This window comes from Coregonus clupeaformis, unplaced genomic scaffold (assembly GCF_020615455.1).
Source record: "Coregonus clupeaformis isolate EN_2021a unplaced genomic scaffold, ASM2061545v1 scaf3299, whole genome shotgun sequence".
Lineage (NCBI taxonomy): Eukaryota > Metazoa > Chordata > Actinopteri > Salmoniformes > Salmonidae > Coregonus > Coregonus clupeaformis.
In genome coordinates this window covers 3,528-24,078 of record NW_025536753.1, presented here as the reverse complement: position 1 = coordinate 24,078, position 20,551 = coordinate 3,528, and the positions used below count along the sequence as shown (strand labels likewise).

General features: G+C 41.9%; 1 protein-coding gene and 1 long non-coding RNA gene across 2 annotated transcripts in view; both read right to left on the bottom strand.

Moving 5' to 3' along the window:
* Positions 1–14,344, bottom strand: part of LOC121543573 (scm-like with four MBT domains protein 2) — a 35,460-nt gene extending 21,116 nt beyond the window's left edge. Inside the window, 3 exon segments of the mRNA XM_045220181.1 lie at positions 5,272–5,512; positions 10,630–10,724; positions 14,321–14,344. Coding sequence (XP_045076116.1) covers positions 5,272–5,512; positions 10,630–10,713 — 325 coding nt within the window. The 5' untranslated portion in view covers positions 10,714–10,724; positions 14,321–14,344.
* A 102-nt stretch (positions 14,345–14,446) lies between these two features.
* LOC123489787 lies at positions 14,447–19,004 on the bottom strand. The gene is made up of 2 exons (XR_006660657.1): positions 18,964–19,004; positions 14,447–14,505 (listed from the first exon to the last, which is right to left on the bottom strand). It is a non-coding gene; the product is annotated as an uncharacterized LOC123489787 (long non-coding RNA).
* Positions 19,005–20,551: the final 1,547 nt, after the last annotated feature.

Genomic DNA, 20,551 nt, shown 5'->3' with positions numbered 1-20,551 from the left:
ATGGTAGCGAAATGAACATTCAATTCTATGGCAACAGCTCTGGTGGACATTCCTGCAGTCAGCATGCCAATTGCATTCTCCCTCAAAACTTGAGACATCTGTGGCATTGTGTTGTGTGACAAAACTGCACATTTTAGAGTGGTGCGCCTAACTTCACCAGTGCTACCAATATATATTTTTTAATTTAGAGCCCTGCACACACACACACACACTGGTAATTCTGGAGTAGGAATCTTGGTGAATTCTGAGAATGTGTTGTAGAATGTGCCGAGCTGGCAGTGTCAGCCATGTCTAGACAAGCTAAGATCCTAGGCTGAGACACCTGCTGTCTAGTGGAAAACCGTCTGAGAGTTTCATGTTCGTAATACACACTGGTGGAACAGGAAGATGATATGCACATCCTAAACTTGAGTATACCGGTGCTAGGATAAAAAATTATGAGTCATTCTTGAATTGCGATGGTAAATGCTGTTCCTTGACTTTGGCACCATGCAAAAACAATTTAAAATGACAAAAACATAACAAATAACACTTTCTGTTTTATTTAACTGTTATTTATTAAGAAAACATTTGTTTATTAGGTACACCACCCCGTTCACGAAAATGGTTCACTCCTAGACAGTGTGTCACGTGGCCGTGGCTTGCTATATAAAGTAGGCAGACAGCCATCGAGGCATTCAGTTACTATTCGATTGAACGTTAGAATGGGAATAACTAGTGACCTAAGCGACTTTGAGCATGGTATGAACGTCTGTGCCAGGCGCACCAGTTCTAGCATCTCAGAAACGGCCGGCCTCTTGGGCTTTTCACACATGACAGTGTCTAAGGTTTACCGAGAATGGTGCAACAAACAAAAAACATCCAGTCAGCGGCAGTCCTGTGGGCATCAGCTCACTGATGAGAGAGGTCGAAGGAGAACGGCAAGAATCGTGCAAAATAACAGGCGGGCCACAAACAGGCAAATAACGGCGCAGTACAACAGTGGTGTGCAGAATGGAATGCACAACTCGTCGGTCCTTGTCACGGATGGGCTATTGCAGCAGATCACACCGGGTTCCACTCCTATCAGCTAAAAACAATAAGAAGCAGCTCCAGTGGGCACGCAATCCCGGTTCCTGTTTCGTCATGCTGATGGCAGGATTTGGCGTAAGCAGCATGAGTAAAGTAAAGATACCTTAATAGAAAATTACTCAAGTAAAAGTCAAAGTCACCCAGTAAAATCCTACTTGAGTAAAAGTCTAAAAGTATTTGGTTTAAAAAAATACTTAAGTATCAAAAGTAAATGTAATTGCTAAAATATATACTAAGTAAAAGTATAAATAATTTTAAATTCCTTATTTTAAGCAAACCAGACTGCACCATTTTCTTGTTTTTATTTATTTATAGATAACACTAATTTACAAACGAAGCATGTGTTTAGTGAGTCCGCCAGATAAGAGGCAGTAGGGATGACCAGGGATGTTCTCTTGAATTAGACCATTTCTCCTGTCCTGCTAAGCATTCAAAATGTAACGAGTACTTTTGGGTGGCAGGGAAAATGTATGGAGTAAAAAGTACACCACTGACACAGACACACACGTTCTAAAGTTATATTCTGAACTCTGCCCCCCTCATCTCTCTCCTCTCCAGTTAAGACAGAGCCTATAAACAACAGTGAGACTGACTACCACATAATGTGTGTATGTAGGTCCTTTATACTGCAACACATCTATTTGTATGCATTGTAGAAACTACTGGAGGCTAGCAAATTGTCTTGTCCCACTGGTGACGTGTAGAGGTGTAGTGACATGGTTTGGAGATTTAGAGATAGATAAGCCTATATATTATTTTGAATAATGAACAAAAGTATTTAATATATTGTATAGATCAACAAAACAAGGAAGGCTATTAAAATACTTTCTTTTTTTAAACTAGTATAATGTGTGTCCATCAGTTTTATGTTATTGGTGTTACCACCTTGAAATCACTGATTACAAGGACCTTGAGCATTCTCTCCAGTGGCAAACTGTTATCGGGGGAGGGGTCTATATTAAATAAACGTATTAGTATATCACACCCTGTTAGTATGTCATACATTTGAGGATTCCATTAATAATTTGGTGTCTAAATCCAAAGTGTCACTTGGTATTAGTCAATTTAAAATGAAAGGAAATAACATGAGCAAAATGATGAATCATATCACTGTAAATAATTTTTAAAGGATTGATGACCTTAGATTTGAGAATTTGTGGCCTCTATATTCCCGAAAATCCTAATTGACCTAAAATGTATATTTGATGTTACCAAAATGTCATGCCCAAATGCCACCGTAATTCAAGAACCCCCTAATACAGATATAAATGAGGCCAGCACACTTCTAACATCTATCCCTCCAAAATAATAGGTGGTGGAGAGGTGCAGAAATGGGGAAATACAGAGGGCAATGCAGAAAGACGTGGGGGTATAAGAGTCAAACAAACTCTGAAGCAACTTCCTGTAAGCTGACAGGAAGGAGGAAAAGGAAGCACACATGCAATGCTGAGAAGGTTAGTGATTTGCAGAATCCTTGGGACGTCCCTACCCTAAACCCTAACCCTAACCCTAACCCCTACCCTACCCTTAACCTAACCATAACCTTAACAAAACCTACCTAACCCTAATAACCGTTTTAAATGCCAACTTCGATGGGGTGACGTCAGAGTTGGACGTCCCAAGGATCCCATTTAAACTTTTTCTTGCTGAGAAGAAACATTGGTCCATGTTAGCAGTTAACAGCTACCTAGAGCCAGCAGGCAGGCAGGCGAGTTAGTCAGGAAGACTGATAGGGCTGCTTACCTTTTCTTAGGTAAACGTTATCTGAGAAACAGAAAGAAATAAAGGTAACTGTAACATAGAAACACACAAACACACACACACACACACACACACGCACGCATACAACGCATACACTCACTTTGCTTGGCATGATGCAAGAGGCTTGATGACAAATAGCAGTGAAGGAGAAAATCACTGTAATTTGATCAATTATAGCATGAAGGAGAAAACATGAAGAGGAAAGGTTGTCTAAATTTAACCTAATATTACTTTCCCAGCTTAGTGAAACATACTACAGCCTTCCACTCCCCACCTGTTCCTCTTCTGCAAATACATTAGGTCTGCCAGCCCTATTCACTAAGCCGTATACAGTAGCTAGCAAACACTCACACCAACAGTCTGTGTCCACCTCTCATGTAAACCCTTATTATAGACAAACCAATAAACACAACATCTCTTGAGTCAAATCTAAACGAGAGAGTGTGTGTGTGTGCAATGGTGTGTGTTAACTACCCAGTCCCTTGGGTGTCATCTAACCCACTAAACATGCACGGTTATTACAGAGTCCATTTCATAGCCATTCAGTCCCCTCACCCCATCAGGTCTCTGCCAACACAGAGATACTCTCTTTTTCTCTTGTGGCCACTCATGCTCCAGTGTATGTGTTAAAAGATCAATTAAAGCTACATAAAAATCAAGCACATTTTATCCCCCACTGCTGCAGTTTCTATAGGCCTTTTATATATATTTGTACACTGTCCTATTTTTCCCCCGAAGTGAGATTTGCCACCAGGTAAAGATTGCGGTGTGAAAATAAAGTCAATTAGAAGCAAATTCAGCTATTGTCTCCTTGACAACAAAAAATGCTCCCAAAAATCACCATAACTAAATCTGTTATGGAGGGTGAGTAATGTGCGGATGAGATGATCCGTGGTGTGAAAATGCCTTTTCTAGAACGACCGCTGAAAGGAGGATGCTAAATTATAGATGCTAAATTATAGATGGCATTTATTTTTGACAAGCTTTGGAAGGGGTGAAAGAGAAGGATCGGGGGTTGGAAGGGAGAAAGTCATGCTAGTTAGAGCAGTAGAGGTGGAGAAAGGGTGACTTGCTTTATTTACCGTGGCTAATATTACATGAGGTTAAATTTAGCGTGTGTGTGTGTGTGTGTATGTGGGGGTGTGTGCGTTCAACAAACTAAACAAGCTAAATAAACAAATCACATTATGAGCAACCTTCGTGTTCATCCGAGTCTACCTTGAATTAAAGTTGCTGAATGTATTTGGGTGTCAGTTGTGTGTTTCTGTGGGCAGGTTTGACTGGACAGTGCAGTCAACTGTTGTGTGTTGGCTTGACTAGGCAGAATGAGCTCACTCTCTTATTGACTCACATGGGCCGGGGCAGGGGAGAGTGTCATAACAGGCTGTGTGTGTGTCTGTCTGTCTTGGGACAGGCTGCACTGTCTGTCTATGTGAACAGGTTATATTGGGGTCTCTACAAGCTACAGGTATTTTATTATACTATGAGGTCTGGTAAAGTCCAGCTACAGGTGTTTTATTATACTATGAGGTCTGGTAAAGTCCAGCTACAGGTGTTTTATTATACTATGAGGTCTGGTAAAGTCCAGCTACAGGTGCTTTATTATACTATGAGGTCTGGTAAAGTCCAGCTACAGGTATTTTATTATACTATGAGGTCAGGTAAAGTCCAGCTACAGGTGTTTTATTATACTATGAGGTCAGGTAAAGTCCAGCTACAGGTGCTTTATTATACTATGAGGTCTGGTAAAGTCCAGCTACAGGTGTTTTATTATACTATGAGGTCTGGTAAAGTCCAGCTACAGGTGCTTTATTATACTATGAGGTCTGGTAAAGTCCAGCTACAGGTGCTTTATTATACTATGAGGTCTGGTAAAGTCCAGCTACAGGTGCTTTATTATACTATGAGGTCTGGTAAAGTCCAGCTACAGGTATTTTATTATACTATGAGGTCTGGTAAAGTCCAGCTACAGGTGCTTTATTATACTATGAGGTCAGGTAAAGTCCAGCTACAGGTGTTTTATTATACTATGAGGTCAGGTAAAGTCCAGCTACAGGTGTTTTATTATACTATGAGGTCTGGTAAAGTCCAGCTACAGGTGTTTTATTATACTATGATGTCAAGTAAAGTCCAGCTACAGGTGTTTTATTATACTATGAGGTCTGGTAAAGTCCAGCTACAGGTGTTTTATTATACTATGATGTCAAGTAAAGTCCAGCTACAGGTGTGTGTTCAGTATAATTCCTCAAGTATAAAAAATGAGCAATAAAGCCACAGATGAAGAGGGTGTGTTTATTCACTATAGACTAAGATGTGTATATTCACGTGTAAAACGCACATGTAAAGGTGTGTGTGATCAAATATCATCTCACAGCTCCAGGTGTGTGTGTGTGTGTATGTGTGTGTGTGTGCATGCGAGTTCCCAGGTGGTGCCCCTACCTTCAGGGGGTTGGAGGGTCTTGTTGTTCTGGGAGCACCAGCCTACTGGGTGGAGTTCGGCGGTCATGACATCACACCAGAAGTCGGCCTTGCGGTCATCTCCGTAGCCACTGAAGCGCAGCAGCAGCAGCTGGCCGCAGGTGGTGACGATGGTGGCCACCCAGTAGGTGTCTGGGCTGCTCTTATTGGCCACTTCCAGCTTCATCCCCGGCTGGAAGCTACTCTGTAGGCTGATGTCCACCTGCGAGGACCAATCAGGGAGCACCACGTCACACAAGAGCCCGCCCTCACTTACACTGATAGGTGAGCTTGATTATAATGGGCTTGCACTTAATAGGTAAATCAAGTGCATTGGGCAAGATAAAGCACATCTATACATTGACGTTCTAAAGTGAATTACATCACAGGTCTACATGCAAAATGAGGGACGTCTGACTGGCTCGCTGAGCCATGATTGACAGAGTAAAACACAGGTGGGCCACAGGTAATGAACAGGTATGACACAGGGGATTTCTAAAAGCTCCCCACCCACACTACCTGTTTATTCAACCACTTTGAATATTCTAAACAATCTGGCCTTTACGGACAGTGACTCACAGAGAGAACATGAGGGAGAGAGCAAGAGATAGAGCACATATCTAAAAGGGCTAGTGTACCAGGAAATTGATAATGTAATGTGTTTCAACCATAGCCACAGGCTGCACTCACACTAACACATATCTAAAACCCATTATATAACACACAAACACATGCACGCGCACACACTGCCTGTGTTACTGGAAAAAGCCAACATCTTAGAACTAAAAACAATGCAAATGGCCTCATGACTTCCTGATAGAAACAAAGCAACTATGCTGTATCACACTGGATGGCTTATGTAAGAGAGGCAGAGAAACAGAGCGAGACAGACAGAGAAACAGACTGACAGAGAGACAGAACGAGACAGACAGAGAAACAGACTGACAGAGACAGAACGAGACAGACAGAGAAACAGACTGACAGAGAGACAGAACGAGACAGACAGAGAAACAGACTGACAGAGAGACAGAACGAGACAGACAGAGAAACAGACTGACAGAGACAGAACGAGACAGACAGAGAAACAGACTGACCGAGAGAAAGAAAGAGAGAGACCGAGAGAAAGAAAGAGAGCGACCCCACAAGGAATCACTGTTTCAATTGGCACTAGGTCTGTTGAGAGCATGAGAGATATTTCACTATTTCACAGAAATCAATGCTAAATAAAAAATAAAATACAAATAAATAACAGAAATACCTTATTTACATAAGTATTCAGACCTTTTGCTATGAGACTCGAAATTGAGCTCAGGTGCATACTGTTTCCATTAATCATCCTTGAGTTGTTTCTACAACTTGATTGGAGTCCACCTGTGGTAAATTCAATTGATTGGACATTGGAAAGGCATACACCTGTCTATATAAGGTCCCACAATTGACAGTGAATGTCAAGAGCAAAAACCAAGCAATGAGGTTGAAGGAATTGTCCGTAGAGCTCCGAGACAGGATTGTGTCGAGGCACAGATCTGGGGAAGGGTACCAAAAAATATCTGTGTAGATTGATGAGGGGGAAAAAACAATTTCATCAATTTTAGAATAAGGCTGTAACGTAACAAAATGTGGAAAAAGTCAAGGGGTCTGAATACTTTCCGAATGCACAGACGCAACAATGAGAGAACAGGGTATGTCATCTCTGGTATGCGAGTCTCCGTCAACAGCAGTGACTCTGAATATGTGACTGTACAGTGGGGAAAAAAAGTATTTAGTCAGCCACCAATTGTGCAAGTTCTCCCACTTAAAAAGATGAGAGAGGCCTGTAATTTTCATCATAGGTACACGTCAACTATGACAGACAAATAGAGGAAAGAATTTCCATAAAATCACATTGTAGGATTTTTAATGAATTTATTTGCAAATTATGGTGGAAAATAAGTATTTGGTCACCTACAAACAAGCAAGATTTCTGGCTCTCACAGACCTGTAACTTCTTCTTTAAGAGGCTCCTCTGTCCTCCACTCGTTACCTGTATTAATGGCACCTGTTTGAACTTGTTATCAGTATAAAAGACACCTGTCCACAACCTCAAACAGTCACACTCCAAACTCCACTATGGCCAAGACCAAAGAGCTCTCAAAGGACACCAGAAACAAAATTGTAGACCTGCACCAGGCTGGGAAGACTGAATCTGCAATAGGTAAGCAGCTTGGTTTGAAGAAATCAACTGTGGGAGCAATTATTAGGAAATGGAAGACATACAAGACCACTGATAATCTCCCTCGATCTGGGGCTCCACGCAAGATCTCACCCCGTGCGGTCAAAATGATCACAAGAACGGTGAGCAAAAATCCCAGAACCACATGGGGGGACCTAGTGAATGACCTGCAGAGAGTTGGGACCAAAGTAACAAAGCCTACCATCAGTAACACACTACGCCGCCAGGGACTCAAATCCTGCAGTGCCAGACGTTTCCCCCTGCTTAAGCCAGTACATGTCCAGGCCCGTCTGAAGTTTGCTAGAGTGCATTTGGATGATCCAGAAGAGGATTGGGAGAATGTCATATGGTCAGATGAAACCAAAATATAACTTTTTGGTAAAAACTAAACTCGTCGTGTTTGGAGGACAAAGAATGCTGAGTTGCATCCAAAGAACACCATACCTACTGTGAAGCATGGGGGTGGAAACATCATGCTTTGGGGCTGTTTTTCTGCAAAGGGACCAGGACGACTGATCCGTGTAAAGGAAAGAATGAATGGGGCCATGTATCATGAGATTTTGTGTGAAAACCTCCTTCCATCAGCAAGGGCATTGAAGATGAAACATGGCTGGGTCTTTCAGCATGACAATGATCCCAAACACACTGCCCGGGCAACGAAGGAGTGGCTTCGTAAGAAGCATTTCAAGGTCCTGGAGTGGCCTAGCCAGTCTCCAGATCTCAACCCCATAGAAAATCTTTGGAGGGAGTTGAAAGTCCGTGTTGTCCAGCGACAGCCCCAAAACATCACTGCTCTAGAGGAGATCTGCATGGAGGAATGGGCCAAAATACCAGCAACAGTGTGTGAAAACCTTGTGAAGACTTACAGAAAACGTTTGACCTGTGTCATTGCCAACAAAGGGTATATAACAAAGTATTGAGAAACTTTTGTTATTGACCAAATACTTATTTTCCACCATAATTTACAAATAAATTCATAAAAAATCCTACAATGTGATTTTCTGGATTTTTTTCTTCTCATTTGTCTGTCATAGTTGACGTGTACCTATGATGAAAATTACAGGCCTCTCTCATCCTTTTTAAGTGGGAGAACATGCACAATTGGTGGCTGACTAAATACTTTTTTCCCCCACTGTATTTGAGTGTGGTCTTCAGCAGGAGTCGAACTACACTGTGTTTGCCACCTTCTCCTCCCTGCTGAATCCTCCTCCTCCTCCTCCCTCTCCCTCTTCCCTCTCTGTGGATGACTTCGTCAACCATTTTGAAAAGAAGGTTGACGACATCCGATCCTCATTTATTAAGTCAAATGACACCGCTGGTCCTGCTCACACTGCCCTACCCTATGCTTTGACTTCTTTCTCCCCTCTCTCTCCAGATGAAATCTTGCGACTTGTGACGGCCGGCCGCCCAACAACCTGCCCGCTTGACCCTATCCCCTCCTCTCTTCTCCAGACCATTTCCGGAGACCTTCTCCCTTACCTCACCTCGCTCATCAACTCATCCTTGACCGCTGGCCATGTCCCTTCCGTCTTCAAGAGAGCGAGAGTTGCAACCCTCCTCAAAAAACCTACATTCGATCCCTCCGATGTCAACAACTACAGACCAGTATCCCTTCTTTCTTTTCTCTCCAAAACTCTTGAGCGTGCCGTCTCTAGCCAACTCTCCTGCTATCTCTCTCAGAATGACCTTCTTGATTCAAACCAGTCAGGTTTCAAGACTGGTCATTCAACTGAGACTGCTCTTCTCTGTGTCACGGAGGCTCTCCGCACTGCTAAAGCTAACTCTCTCTCCTCTGCGCTTATCCTTCTAAACCTATCCGCTGCCTTTGATACTGTGAACCATCAGATCCTCCTCTCCACCCTCTCCGAGTTGGGCATCTCCGGCGCTACTCACTCTTGGATTGCATCCTACCTGACAGGTCGCTCCTACCAGGTGGCGTGGCGAGAATCTGTCTCCGCACCACGTGCTCTCACCACTGGTGTCCCCCAGGGCTCATTTCTAGGCCCTCTCCTATTCTCTCTATACACCAAGACGACACACAATTCATTTTCTCCTGGTGGCGAATCGCATCTCTGCATGTCTGGCAGACATATCAGTGTGGATGTCGGATCACCACCTCAAGCTGAACCTCGGCAAGACGGAGCTGCTCTTCCTCCTGGGGAAGGACTGCCCGCTCCATGATCTCGCCATCACAGTTGACAACTCCATTGTGTCCTCCTCCCAGAGTGCAAAGAACATTGGCGTGACCCTGGACAACACCCTGTCATTCTCTGCTAACATCAAAGCGGTGACCCGATCCTGCAGGTTCATGCTCTACAACATTCGCAGAGTACGACCCTACTATACACAGAAAGCGGCACAGGTCCTAATCCAGGCACTTGTCATCTCCCGTCTGGATTACTGCAACTCGCTGTTAGCTGGGCTTCCTGCCTATGCCATTAAACCCCCACAACGTATCCAGAACGCTGCAGCCCGTCTGGTGTTCAACCTTCCCAAGTTCTCTCATGTCACCCCGCTCCTCCGCACACTCCACTGGCTTCCAGTTGAGGCTCGCATCTCCTACAAGACCATGGTGCTTGCCTACGGAGCTGTGAGGGGAACGGCACCTCCTTACCTTCAGGCTCTAATCAGACCCTACACCCAAACGAGGACACTACGTTCATCCACCTCTGGCCTGCTAGCTCCCCTACCTCTACGGAAGCACAGTTCCCGCTCAGCCCAGTCAAAGCTATTCGCTGCTCTGGCACCCCAATGGTGGAACAAGCTCCCCCACGATGCCAGGACAGCGGAGTCACTGACCACCTTCCAGAGACACTTGAAACCCTACCTCTTTAAGGAATACCTGGAATAGTATAAAGTCATCCTTCTCCCCCCAAAAAAAATAAAAAAAATAAAAAGGGCTTGTCCCACTGGCTATCATAAGTTGAATGCACCGATTTGTAAGTCACTCTGGATAAGAGCGTCTGCTAAATGATGTAAATGTAAATGTTTAACATCATTAGCTAAAGTACATTCTCACTCAAACACATGTTTAAAAGGATTTGCATGAATGCCACTCATTCAATAACAGTATTTACAAGATGTTGTGTGGGTTATGGAAATGTAAAGAACGTGTGTTTTTCACTCACATGTTTAAAAGCGGTGTGGGGTGCAGCGGTCGCCCCCGTCTCCTCTAGGTACTCCTCCCAATTAAAGTCTGCCTCTTCCTCCATGGAGTCTGCGTCTGATTGGAAGAAAGCACTGTCAGTCATTTTGACTGCCACCAACCCAGTCACAATTACACTGACATGACAAAACATAAAACTCACCATAAAAACAACCATAACAGCATCACACTCAATAATGACATGTTTTATTTCATTAAATAGCAGAAACAAATCATTCAGTCGACATTCATACCGGTTTTAGACTAGGGGGATATCGTCTATATGAATGCAGCTGCCACTGTATTGAAGCCATTGGACGCAGTTTATCATAGCGGTTTATCATAATTTATTGCGGGCGATAGGTTCAATACATGTCTGCATTCTGTATCAAAGTTCGGGCCGCACTGTGAACCCGAATGAATATATACAAATAAAATAAAAACTAGCCCTATATGCTTTGAGAGGTCCCGTGTGACTCAGTTGGTAGAGCATGGCGCTTGCAACGCCAGGGTTGTGGGTTCGATTCCCACGGGGAACCAGTACGGGAAAAAAAGTATGAAAATGTATGCCTCTTCAGTAAATCTGAGCGGAACATTATTTTTCAGTCTATTCCGTTCAAACAACTAGAGCCTATGCGCACATTGTAATCAAAATTAGAATCTTAATTGCTGCATTTAAAACTGTCCTTTTGTGAGGCGCCGCTAGGAGCTAGTTCTGTACGATGGCGAGTGGTGGGGGTCGATAAACCAGAATTGGGGGATCCTCCATTGTTTAAATCTCCAGTTTGGGAACATTTTGGCTTCCCAGTAGATTACAACGGCAATGGACAGAGAGTTGTGGATAAAACGTTTACAGTATGTCGCCAATGCTCAACGAGAATAGCCTATGCAGCTGCTATTTTTTTACAGTCTTTGATTTATAGATGCGGATATGCGCCCATTTTCGGTGGTTGGGAATAGACAGATTCAGCACCTTGTGAAAGTGCTCGAGCCACGTTACGAACTTCCCTCTTGCACCCATTTAAGCAAACCGGTAGTACCCGCTCTCTATAAGCAAGCCAAAGCTTTCAATGAATTGGCCAATGCACCCTGTGTTGCACTTTCTTAACAGTGACAGCCCATTACATTACCCCAGAATGGGAGATATACAATGCTACAGACAAGCCCCCTTTATGAGAGTCACAACTGTGCATCTGGCACTTAAGAATGCAGTGTCATGGTGCATTTGTAACCAAGAGGGAAGTGGGAATATACCACATACGACAAAACAAATTCCACTTCAACAGCCCTCCAACTGGTAATTACTAGTGGGAACTCGTCTATCATCCTGAGCACCCACTTCTCCCACATGGTGACCTCTGACGTCACCTACTAAGGAAACGGCCTTTATAACAGTATTTTCAGCAGTTAAAATAAATCCATTCTGGTGGTTTTTGAACTCTAATTTGTTTACAAGCATGATAGTTTATGGTTGACGCTGCTTGTTAGCCACTAGCCAATCTGCATTTATCAACGAGTTCAAATAACATGAATGCATCCATCTGATAACTCGTAAATTCCCACCTCCCACATGGTTACAAACGCAGCATCAGAGTGGAAACTTGACAGGCCCAACATAACAATCCTGTCACAACAGACAATGCCAGGAACATTGTGAATGCTGAACATTGAGCATGGCATTTCATTTTCCCGCAGTACTGAAACTGAACCGTGACCCCAAAACCGCAACACGTACTGATCTGTGGGTTTGGTGAACCGTTACACCGCTACTTATAGAGATGTACAAGATACCAGACCCGGTCTCAGGGATGGCTAACTCTGGAGATTCCTTCGATCTCCACTGAGCTGGGTAGATCTGCTTTTAGTTATTTTGCACCTTACGTGTGGAATGATCCCCAATGCACTTTAAAATTTGAGGAATTTTGGCTCTAGGGCACTTCAGACTGCTGTTAGGGGACCTGTTTTACTGGTCTGTTTTTTATGATTGTGATTTGCTTTTCATGTATTGTTGTATATAATAACGAGTATTTTAATGTGTACATGGATGTGTAGTTTAATGTGTATATTGTATTTTTATGTGTATTCTTGTGCAGGGCTCATCTGGAAAAGAGACCTTGGTCTCAGCATTGACTCCCTGTCAAAATAAAGGTTAAATAAAATGTTAATAAATTACAATGCAGTGGAGAAAAAGCAATGAAACAGGAATAATGTTGTAAACAAAACAGTATATTTCCTCAGTCCCTAGCGAAGGAGTCGAGTGAAATACAGTTTGCGTGGAGTGGGAAAAATGTTTACGCCTTCATTCTGCAACGATCAAAGTCACTGTGTAAACAGATACGTCATAATTTAATGAGACAAGCAGGGAGAGATCTGATCACACACACGCACCAATGTAATTTCTCTAAATCTATGGGGAAGGAACTTTATAAAGAACACAGCAGGAACCAGCTAAAACAAAGTTGTCTCTTTTCAACCATCCAAAATTAGGTCACTTGAAAATGTATCTGATTTTTTGTGAGTTTTATGTGTGTGTGTGTGTGTGTGTGTGTGTGTGTTTTCCACGTAATGCCACTAATGTTTCTCCTCAAGGTGAGAACTGTTCAATTTTCCCGTGGGAGACTGATACTTGGACAAGGTATAATGTGTATTCTCTCTGTGTGTGTGTGTGTGTGTGTGTGTGTGTTTGTGTGTCTCTTGTTCCTGCTGTGTGGTTTCTCCTCTCTAGGCTGTGTCTCATGGGACTGAGTGTGTGGGACTTAACCTGCACCAATGAGAGAGAAGAAACTACCTGTTGTTGCAGTCGGGGGCTTTCTGAAAACAATCTGCTAAGCTTGATCTTCTCCCTTACACATAGTAGTGTGTGTGTGTGTGTGTGTCTGTGTGTGTTTGCGTGTTCACACTCCTCATCCCCAGACCTTTACAAAGGCTATGACATCATACCTTCCACTATCCATCTCAACCTGATTCAAAGGGGTCATGTTACGAACGCTGCTTTTAACAAAAAGTAATCTTGTCATTCAAGCGTATTTGGGATTTAGAAAAGCACTTTAAAAATCCTTTAATATATGTTTTAGAATTAAAAAGATGTTAGATCAATCGTAGTGTTGAGAAAATGCTCCTAGGTGAGTTGCATTTCCTCTTTCCTTTCAGCCAGACAAAACTTTCCTGTTTTCTATTACTTTTCATCCGAGTTCCACTTTTCCAGTCTGTTCATTTGATAAGAAGCACCTTGTAGGGCTGAACAGAACAGAACAAGGAAGTGAACACAGGAAAAAAACAATGACAGAGAGACTCTAACTATGACTCTACAGTCAGCGCACATCCCCACACCACTGACCCTGACCAGGCAAACTGGACCAGATTCTCTCACAGCTTGACACAGTGGCTGCTGCAGATTCCTGCTGAATAATCAAAACAAAAAAAATAGTCCCGCACTACACGCATTCTGAGACCTTGGTGAAGGTCAATAATGGTGTGGCATCTCAAAAGGAATGTGAAAAATTGGAAAATGGCTGCTTTTCAATGCAATCACTGAGCATTTTAAAACCACAACCCCTGTTGTGATTGTGATACAATGGAGATGAATGGTTGTACCCTTCACGTGTCATCAAACAATGGCAGACAAAAAATTAGGAAGGGATCGAAGATTAAAAAGTGTAGGTAAAATCCCTCACCTGAGTGCACCTGTTCTTCTCTCCCGTTGGTTCGGGCTGTGGGATTTCCTGTGGAGAGGGCGAATGGCCTGTCCTGTGGGTGGGACTGCATCCTGCTCTCTCTTCCCGGTAACCTTTACCTTTTTACCCTTAGTCCGTCTGTCTTCAGACTCCTCAGTCTTCACTGCATCTCCCTCATTCCTCCACTGTGTCACACAAAGGAGGAGTTAAGTAGGAATGGAGCATTCAAATCCATATCATGTCCATCTAAACAATTACCACTATAACAGTAACGAAAGACAACATGGGCATTTATTTCAGACCATACAGATGGAATAGCCTCTGTTCTACTAATTATATTTGTACAGCATAGAATACCTGTTCAGCACAGTGTGTTTCTATGTCTCTGCTTGGTAGCTGGTAGAGCACGGCGCTTGTAACGCCAGGGTAGTGGGTTCGATCCCCGGGACCACCCATACACAAATGTATGCACGCATGACTAAGTCGCTTTGGATAAAAGCGTCTGCTAAATGGCATTTTATTATTATTATTATTAGTAGTAGTATGCGAGAGCAATGTACAGTTTCTGCTGTTGTGGATTTGCATACCTCAGCACAGCTCTCCAGCCACAAGAGATAACCAACCACAGTTTAAATAAGGTAGAAGACCAGGACCGACACAGCAGAACCTCATAATAACTATGCCACAGAGATCAGCGTTACATAAACCATTAAGAAAGAAGAGGTATTTCAAAAGGTTTAATCACTCATATAGGAATCATAACGCTTAGACATAATTTAGTTTTTGCTTTATTTAAAAGATCTTGGAGAAAAACAAACTAAATATTTTCCTATTGTTTTTCCACTCTGTCTCTTTCCCAGATCATGGTTACGTTTGTGATATTTTGGGATAACTGCCATATCTCTCAGCCTCCGCAATGACTCACTCTAACTGCACCCACTTCCATCAACTGTTCAATTAACACTGATTCAAAGAGCAGATTCATACCGATGCCCTTCAATCAAACTAATACACAAAAACAACTCTCTGCAGACTTCACACATTTGCCTAAGCATTCAAATGAGCAATAGGCAATGTTCTGTGCTTGTCATCATCTGTTTTTTTATAGCATGAGGAACATCACTGGAAATGCATTTAAATCAACTCGTTTCTTCATAGCATAGGTGTGTCCTTTCACTACATGTAATCCTTCTGAATGTGTCCTCTGTCACGCAGGGATCCAAACACACATCTATCCATAGCGTAAACAACATGCTGGTCTAATTGGACTCACATGATGTTGGCCCCTGTTCCTCTCCACTCTGCCTGATAGTCCACACTCTCCAGGACGCAAACATAGGATCCATCTACTGACTTCAGTCCAGAAACTATCAGAGATCACAGTCCACAGGGTCCATTAAATAACTAAAATGTAGTATAAACCACAACGTCTAGGACACAATCAGAGAAAAGCACATATTTACATGTAGGTTTACAGGATAAAGAGAACCGGGCAACTTGTCTCACAGACAGAGGGTCACTTATCCCAGAAATGGTGTCACTGATTTAAATCGAAAAGGTTCACTATTATTGCATTCAGTTAAGAGGATCTAAGGCTGCGTTTACACAGGCAGTCCAATTGATATATTTTTTTCACTCATTGTTTTTTTTAACCAAAAGCAGCCAAACTAAACCACTAAATGAAAACATATTGGTCCATACTGGTCCCCAGCATCCCAGTGAGCAGCCCAGATTGTCTCCTGGGGATTAGGCTGATCTGTGTGTTAATCTGAGACGCAGGTCTTTCCTGGTTAAAGCCTCATCAGATTGAGATGGAGGGGGGCGGTGTTATTGATTAGCTTCGATGAGTCCAGTAGGCACCACACGCTGTCCCTTCGCTGCCTTTCTCTAAAACCCCAACCAGGACAATATGCATACTTCATGGGGAATTGACAAATTAACTAACACTATTTGGGCTGGGTGTGTCCTTCCTTATCTCCCATCATGTTTTTGTTTTTAGGAATCAACATGACACAATTGATCCTGTTAAGAGTAATGATATCTCTCAACGATTTCTACACTTCTCTGTTTTATCACTCACCATTCATTCTATGTAATCTATAATATTACATCCAATGAAAGATTTCATGATTTATCAGTATCTATGAAGTATTAGTAGAATATATCAGTAGAATATAGTGTCTTGTCTCTATGGCACATCTAGCCTGGTGTGTTCCTTAAACAGCCTGTGATGCTGTGTGAGATCAGCTGACTGACATATTTAAAAGACTGAAGTGCAAACAACAACTGCCCCGGGCAGACAGACAGACAGACAGGCCACAATGCACAGAGGCAATGAGAAAACATACTAATGAGAGCCTACTGCCTACATCAGCAGCTTCAGTCAACTTCTCCAGCATCAAGCCATTGTTTGAGTAACATCACACCAGAAGGGCTATATGATTACTTTTTCCATCAACTCAGAAATTATCGAAAATAGATGGAAATGGATCTTGTTTGATCTTATTCCAAATGCTGTGTTGTATAATATGTTTTTGTCTTCTCTGAAGAAAAAACATCTGATGTAGGCTAATCATTGTACAGCCTTTTTGCGCAGAGCCAGTTGTGTCTGTTATGCTGACTCTTATGCCACGTGACTCATTATCTCTCCTACAGACATTGAGTTGCTCATGATCGGGTCAAAATAAGAACACAAATATTTTTTTTAACCTCCTGTGATTCATTCATCCATACACCTCACTGAAGACTCTTAGTGGAGAAAAGGAAATGTGGCTTTCTTTACATTACAATTAATCTAGTCAGCCAGACACTTCCCATGAGCAATTAGCCTGGGGATGTGGTTACCTTGCCATTATTTCACCTGAAACTATAGCAGACACCTTTGAACTGATGATGTCAAGTCACAGCCTTGACCTAATGACTTAATACATCCGTTTTCCATATCATTTTGTTATGTAAATCACTGTGAAAGACGTGTTAATAATGTAAGTTGTTCTTGGCTAATACAATTCTCTGTCTTCACTCACAGAGCAGTGCCAATCCATCAATGTTTTATCTGTTTTTCCTTTAGAACCTTATCAGGGACTTTTACATACAATGGCATGCGTTATCAAAATATCGATTATAAACGGCGCTGAGGAGTACATGAATAAAACCATCAATAACCATGCATCCTTGATCACCGTGATCTTTACCCCTATACCAGATCCCTGGACACTTCATAGGTTTTACAGTAAAGAGGCGAGATCTTCTCCATGATGTTGCTTGCTTCCATTCCATCTAGGCTACACCAGTACCAAGGAAAAACGATCTCACATGACAACCACGGACCTACCGTATGTTTTAGGGTTTTATGGCAATACGCAGCCTGAATACGCATGAGTGCACATGCACATCACTGTTCATTTGGTAACGTGGCTTTATTTTTATATTCATTATGGAGCTGAATGTAATCCCGAAGAGGGATCATCAGAATAATGCGCAACTAAACTCCGGGATTTGCTGACTGCCCGCAATAAGTAAATAAAAATTTAATGGATATACGCGCGGTTTAACCCAATTAGCAACTTCGTCCATCACATTTGGCATAACGTCGGATTGGGAGAATTACCTCGTGCAATTTTACAATCATCAAGATTGATGTTAAAACCTTGATGGATGATTAAAAAGACAAATGGAACCGTTCATCAGACCATTATTCTATGTGTACTAAATAACGATTAAAAATAGATTGTAACTGCTAATGCTGAAGAAGTGAAACAGGAAATGTAGCTAGGTCTACTGTGCATTTGTGGGATACGTGTGTCGCCGACGTCCTCTCAGTGCGTAAGCAGTCAGTAATTTGTATTTGGCACTTCGCTAATGTACTTTGCACACAAAGTATTGCAGCAGAAAAAAACTCGAACGGTATTGTTAAACGTCCACTTCTAATTTAATTCATTAGAGCTCGTTAATGTGCATCAAAAGAAACTGGAACTGGACGGTTAACTGCAGTAATTGTATTTTTTTCCTCATTCAAAGATTTTACATGCAGTTTTTTTACACACCATAACCCGCCATGTTGAAAGTGGTTTGACATATTGGCAATGTCCGGTATTTTCCGATGCCTTTGCGCACCTATGTGTGGAAAAAGCATGACACACCTAGACGTTTAAACTGTAAATATGAACATTTAAAACGAAGTCAGGGGTGCGAACTTATGAGCATTTCACTATTTTATCGTTTTCAGTGGAAAGCAGACCGTTAGATGGAAATTCATTTATCAGGCTTATTGAAATGTGTTTTTCCTACGCACCGCAAGCATTAAAATAAATGTTTATGTAACCAATTTATTTTTGCATCAAGGTTTACATTATGCCTTTCAATAAAGAAAAACAATCATACCAACTAAATTGAAAGTGCCACGAAGCGACCTTCTCACCGCATGTGAAAGCTATAATTACGCACGTAAAAACACTTTGAACAACTTGGCTTCTGAATGCGCCAGTATTTCTGTTTCTAGAGAAACAGCCTAGAGTCGGAGTGGTTAAAGGTTTACGCTAGGAAAAACCTCTCACGGTGGATATTTCGTCGAGAAAACGACGGCTCTGGATTAGTAACCTACATAAATATTTAAAGAAGCGTCAACCTGTCACCTGTCTTACCTTAATGATGTTTTTTTCGCGTCTAATTTGCGAGCCTTTTCCGTTCGGTGGAAGCCAGCGAGCGACGTCTTTCAACTGCACAGCACAGAGCTCGTTCCAATATGGCATCCCACATCTGCGCATGTCCAAAAATCTTCAGATTATTTTCAAACCAACTCCTTCAATGACCTTTAGTGCAGTTGCGAAATTTGTTCAGCCAATTATAAATAGAATGTCGAAGTAGGCTACCCACCCCATATTTCAACCCCCTCGGTCTTTCATAGCTGAAATACACAATACATAGATATTGGTACCAGTGTGTTTACACAATGATAAAGCCACCATTTTTACACTTCTGAACCAATTCATGATAGATGTAATGATATTTCCGAATACGTTTTTCATTGTCAAGACTAATTGTTTTCATAATGGAAATATTTACATTTTAGTCATTTAGCAGACGCTCTTATTCAGAGCGACTTACAGTTAGTGAGTGCATACATTTTTCATACTGGCCCCCCGTGGGAAACGAACCCACAACCCTGGCGTTGCAAGAGCCATGCTCTACCAACTGAGCTACACGGGGCCCAATACTATATAGGCTACATTCTGTTAAGGTTGTTTTTACATGTGAAATATAAGTATCCAATACACAAATCCCAACAGAAGCCAATAGGCATACTGTATAGCCAAATATAAAAACCTGTTTAAGCCTGGAGCCAAAAATGCTTGTCTTACAACTATTTGATATTCAAATAAATGAACAAACGTATAGGCCTATGCATGTGCTACCCCCGTCTTTGAGAATTACATTGGCACTGTTTTTGACGGTTACAATTGTGTCTTGAAATACATAACCTTTTCTTTCGGTTAATTGTGTTTTTCTTAAGAATTATGCTATTCAACATATAAAGAAACGTAACTAAATGTTCAGTGTGCACGAGAGACACGAAAGCCTTGCACAGAAGTCGTATTCTTTTTGATGGTATTAATTTGAAAGGTAAGTTAAAATGGTATCGTTTTTTAACAGCTCAATTTGTGTTGTTTTTGTAATGTTAGTGCGTACTGTCAAAACTGTTTCCACTTGACTGAAAACTGAAAACGTTTATACACTTTATTAAAATACTTAGAGTAGCCTACATGAGATAACACCATTGACATACATTGATAAAGGTGAGTATGCTCATGATCATTCTGTCAGTCAACCAAGCCAGTTGTCTTCATGCCGTCCAGAAGCAAATTGGGGTATAAGGGGCTTCATATGGTCCCAGTTCGGCCCATGTCTCCAAAGTCCCAAATTGAAGGCGACTCAGCAAAGCATGAACGTTTGAAGTTTCCATAAATTGAATTGTATTATCAACCATAATATGATCAGGGTATCTTCATGACAATGTAACAAAAGCATCGCATTCAATGGATATTGCATTAGAAGGAGGCGTATTGTCCTGTCACATTTCTGGACTGCCTCATGTACTGAAGTGACTGTCATCATTTTATTGCTCTCACTAAATGACACATATTTAACATATCTACTCTATTTGGAAGATTGTCCATTTCATCAAATAATTTTTATAGCGTTCACGCATTACTGTAACATTAAAAGGTATTT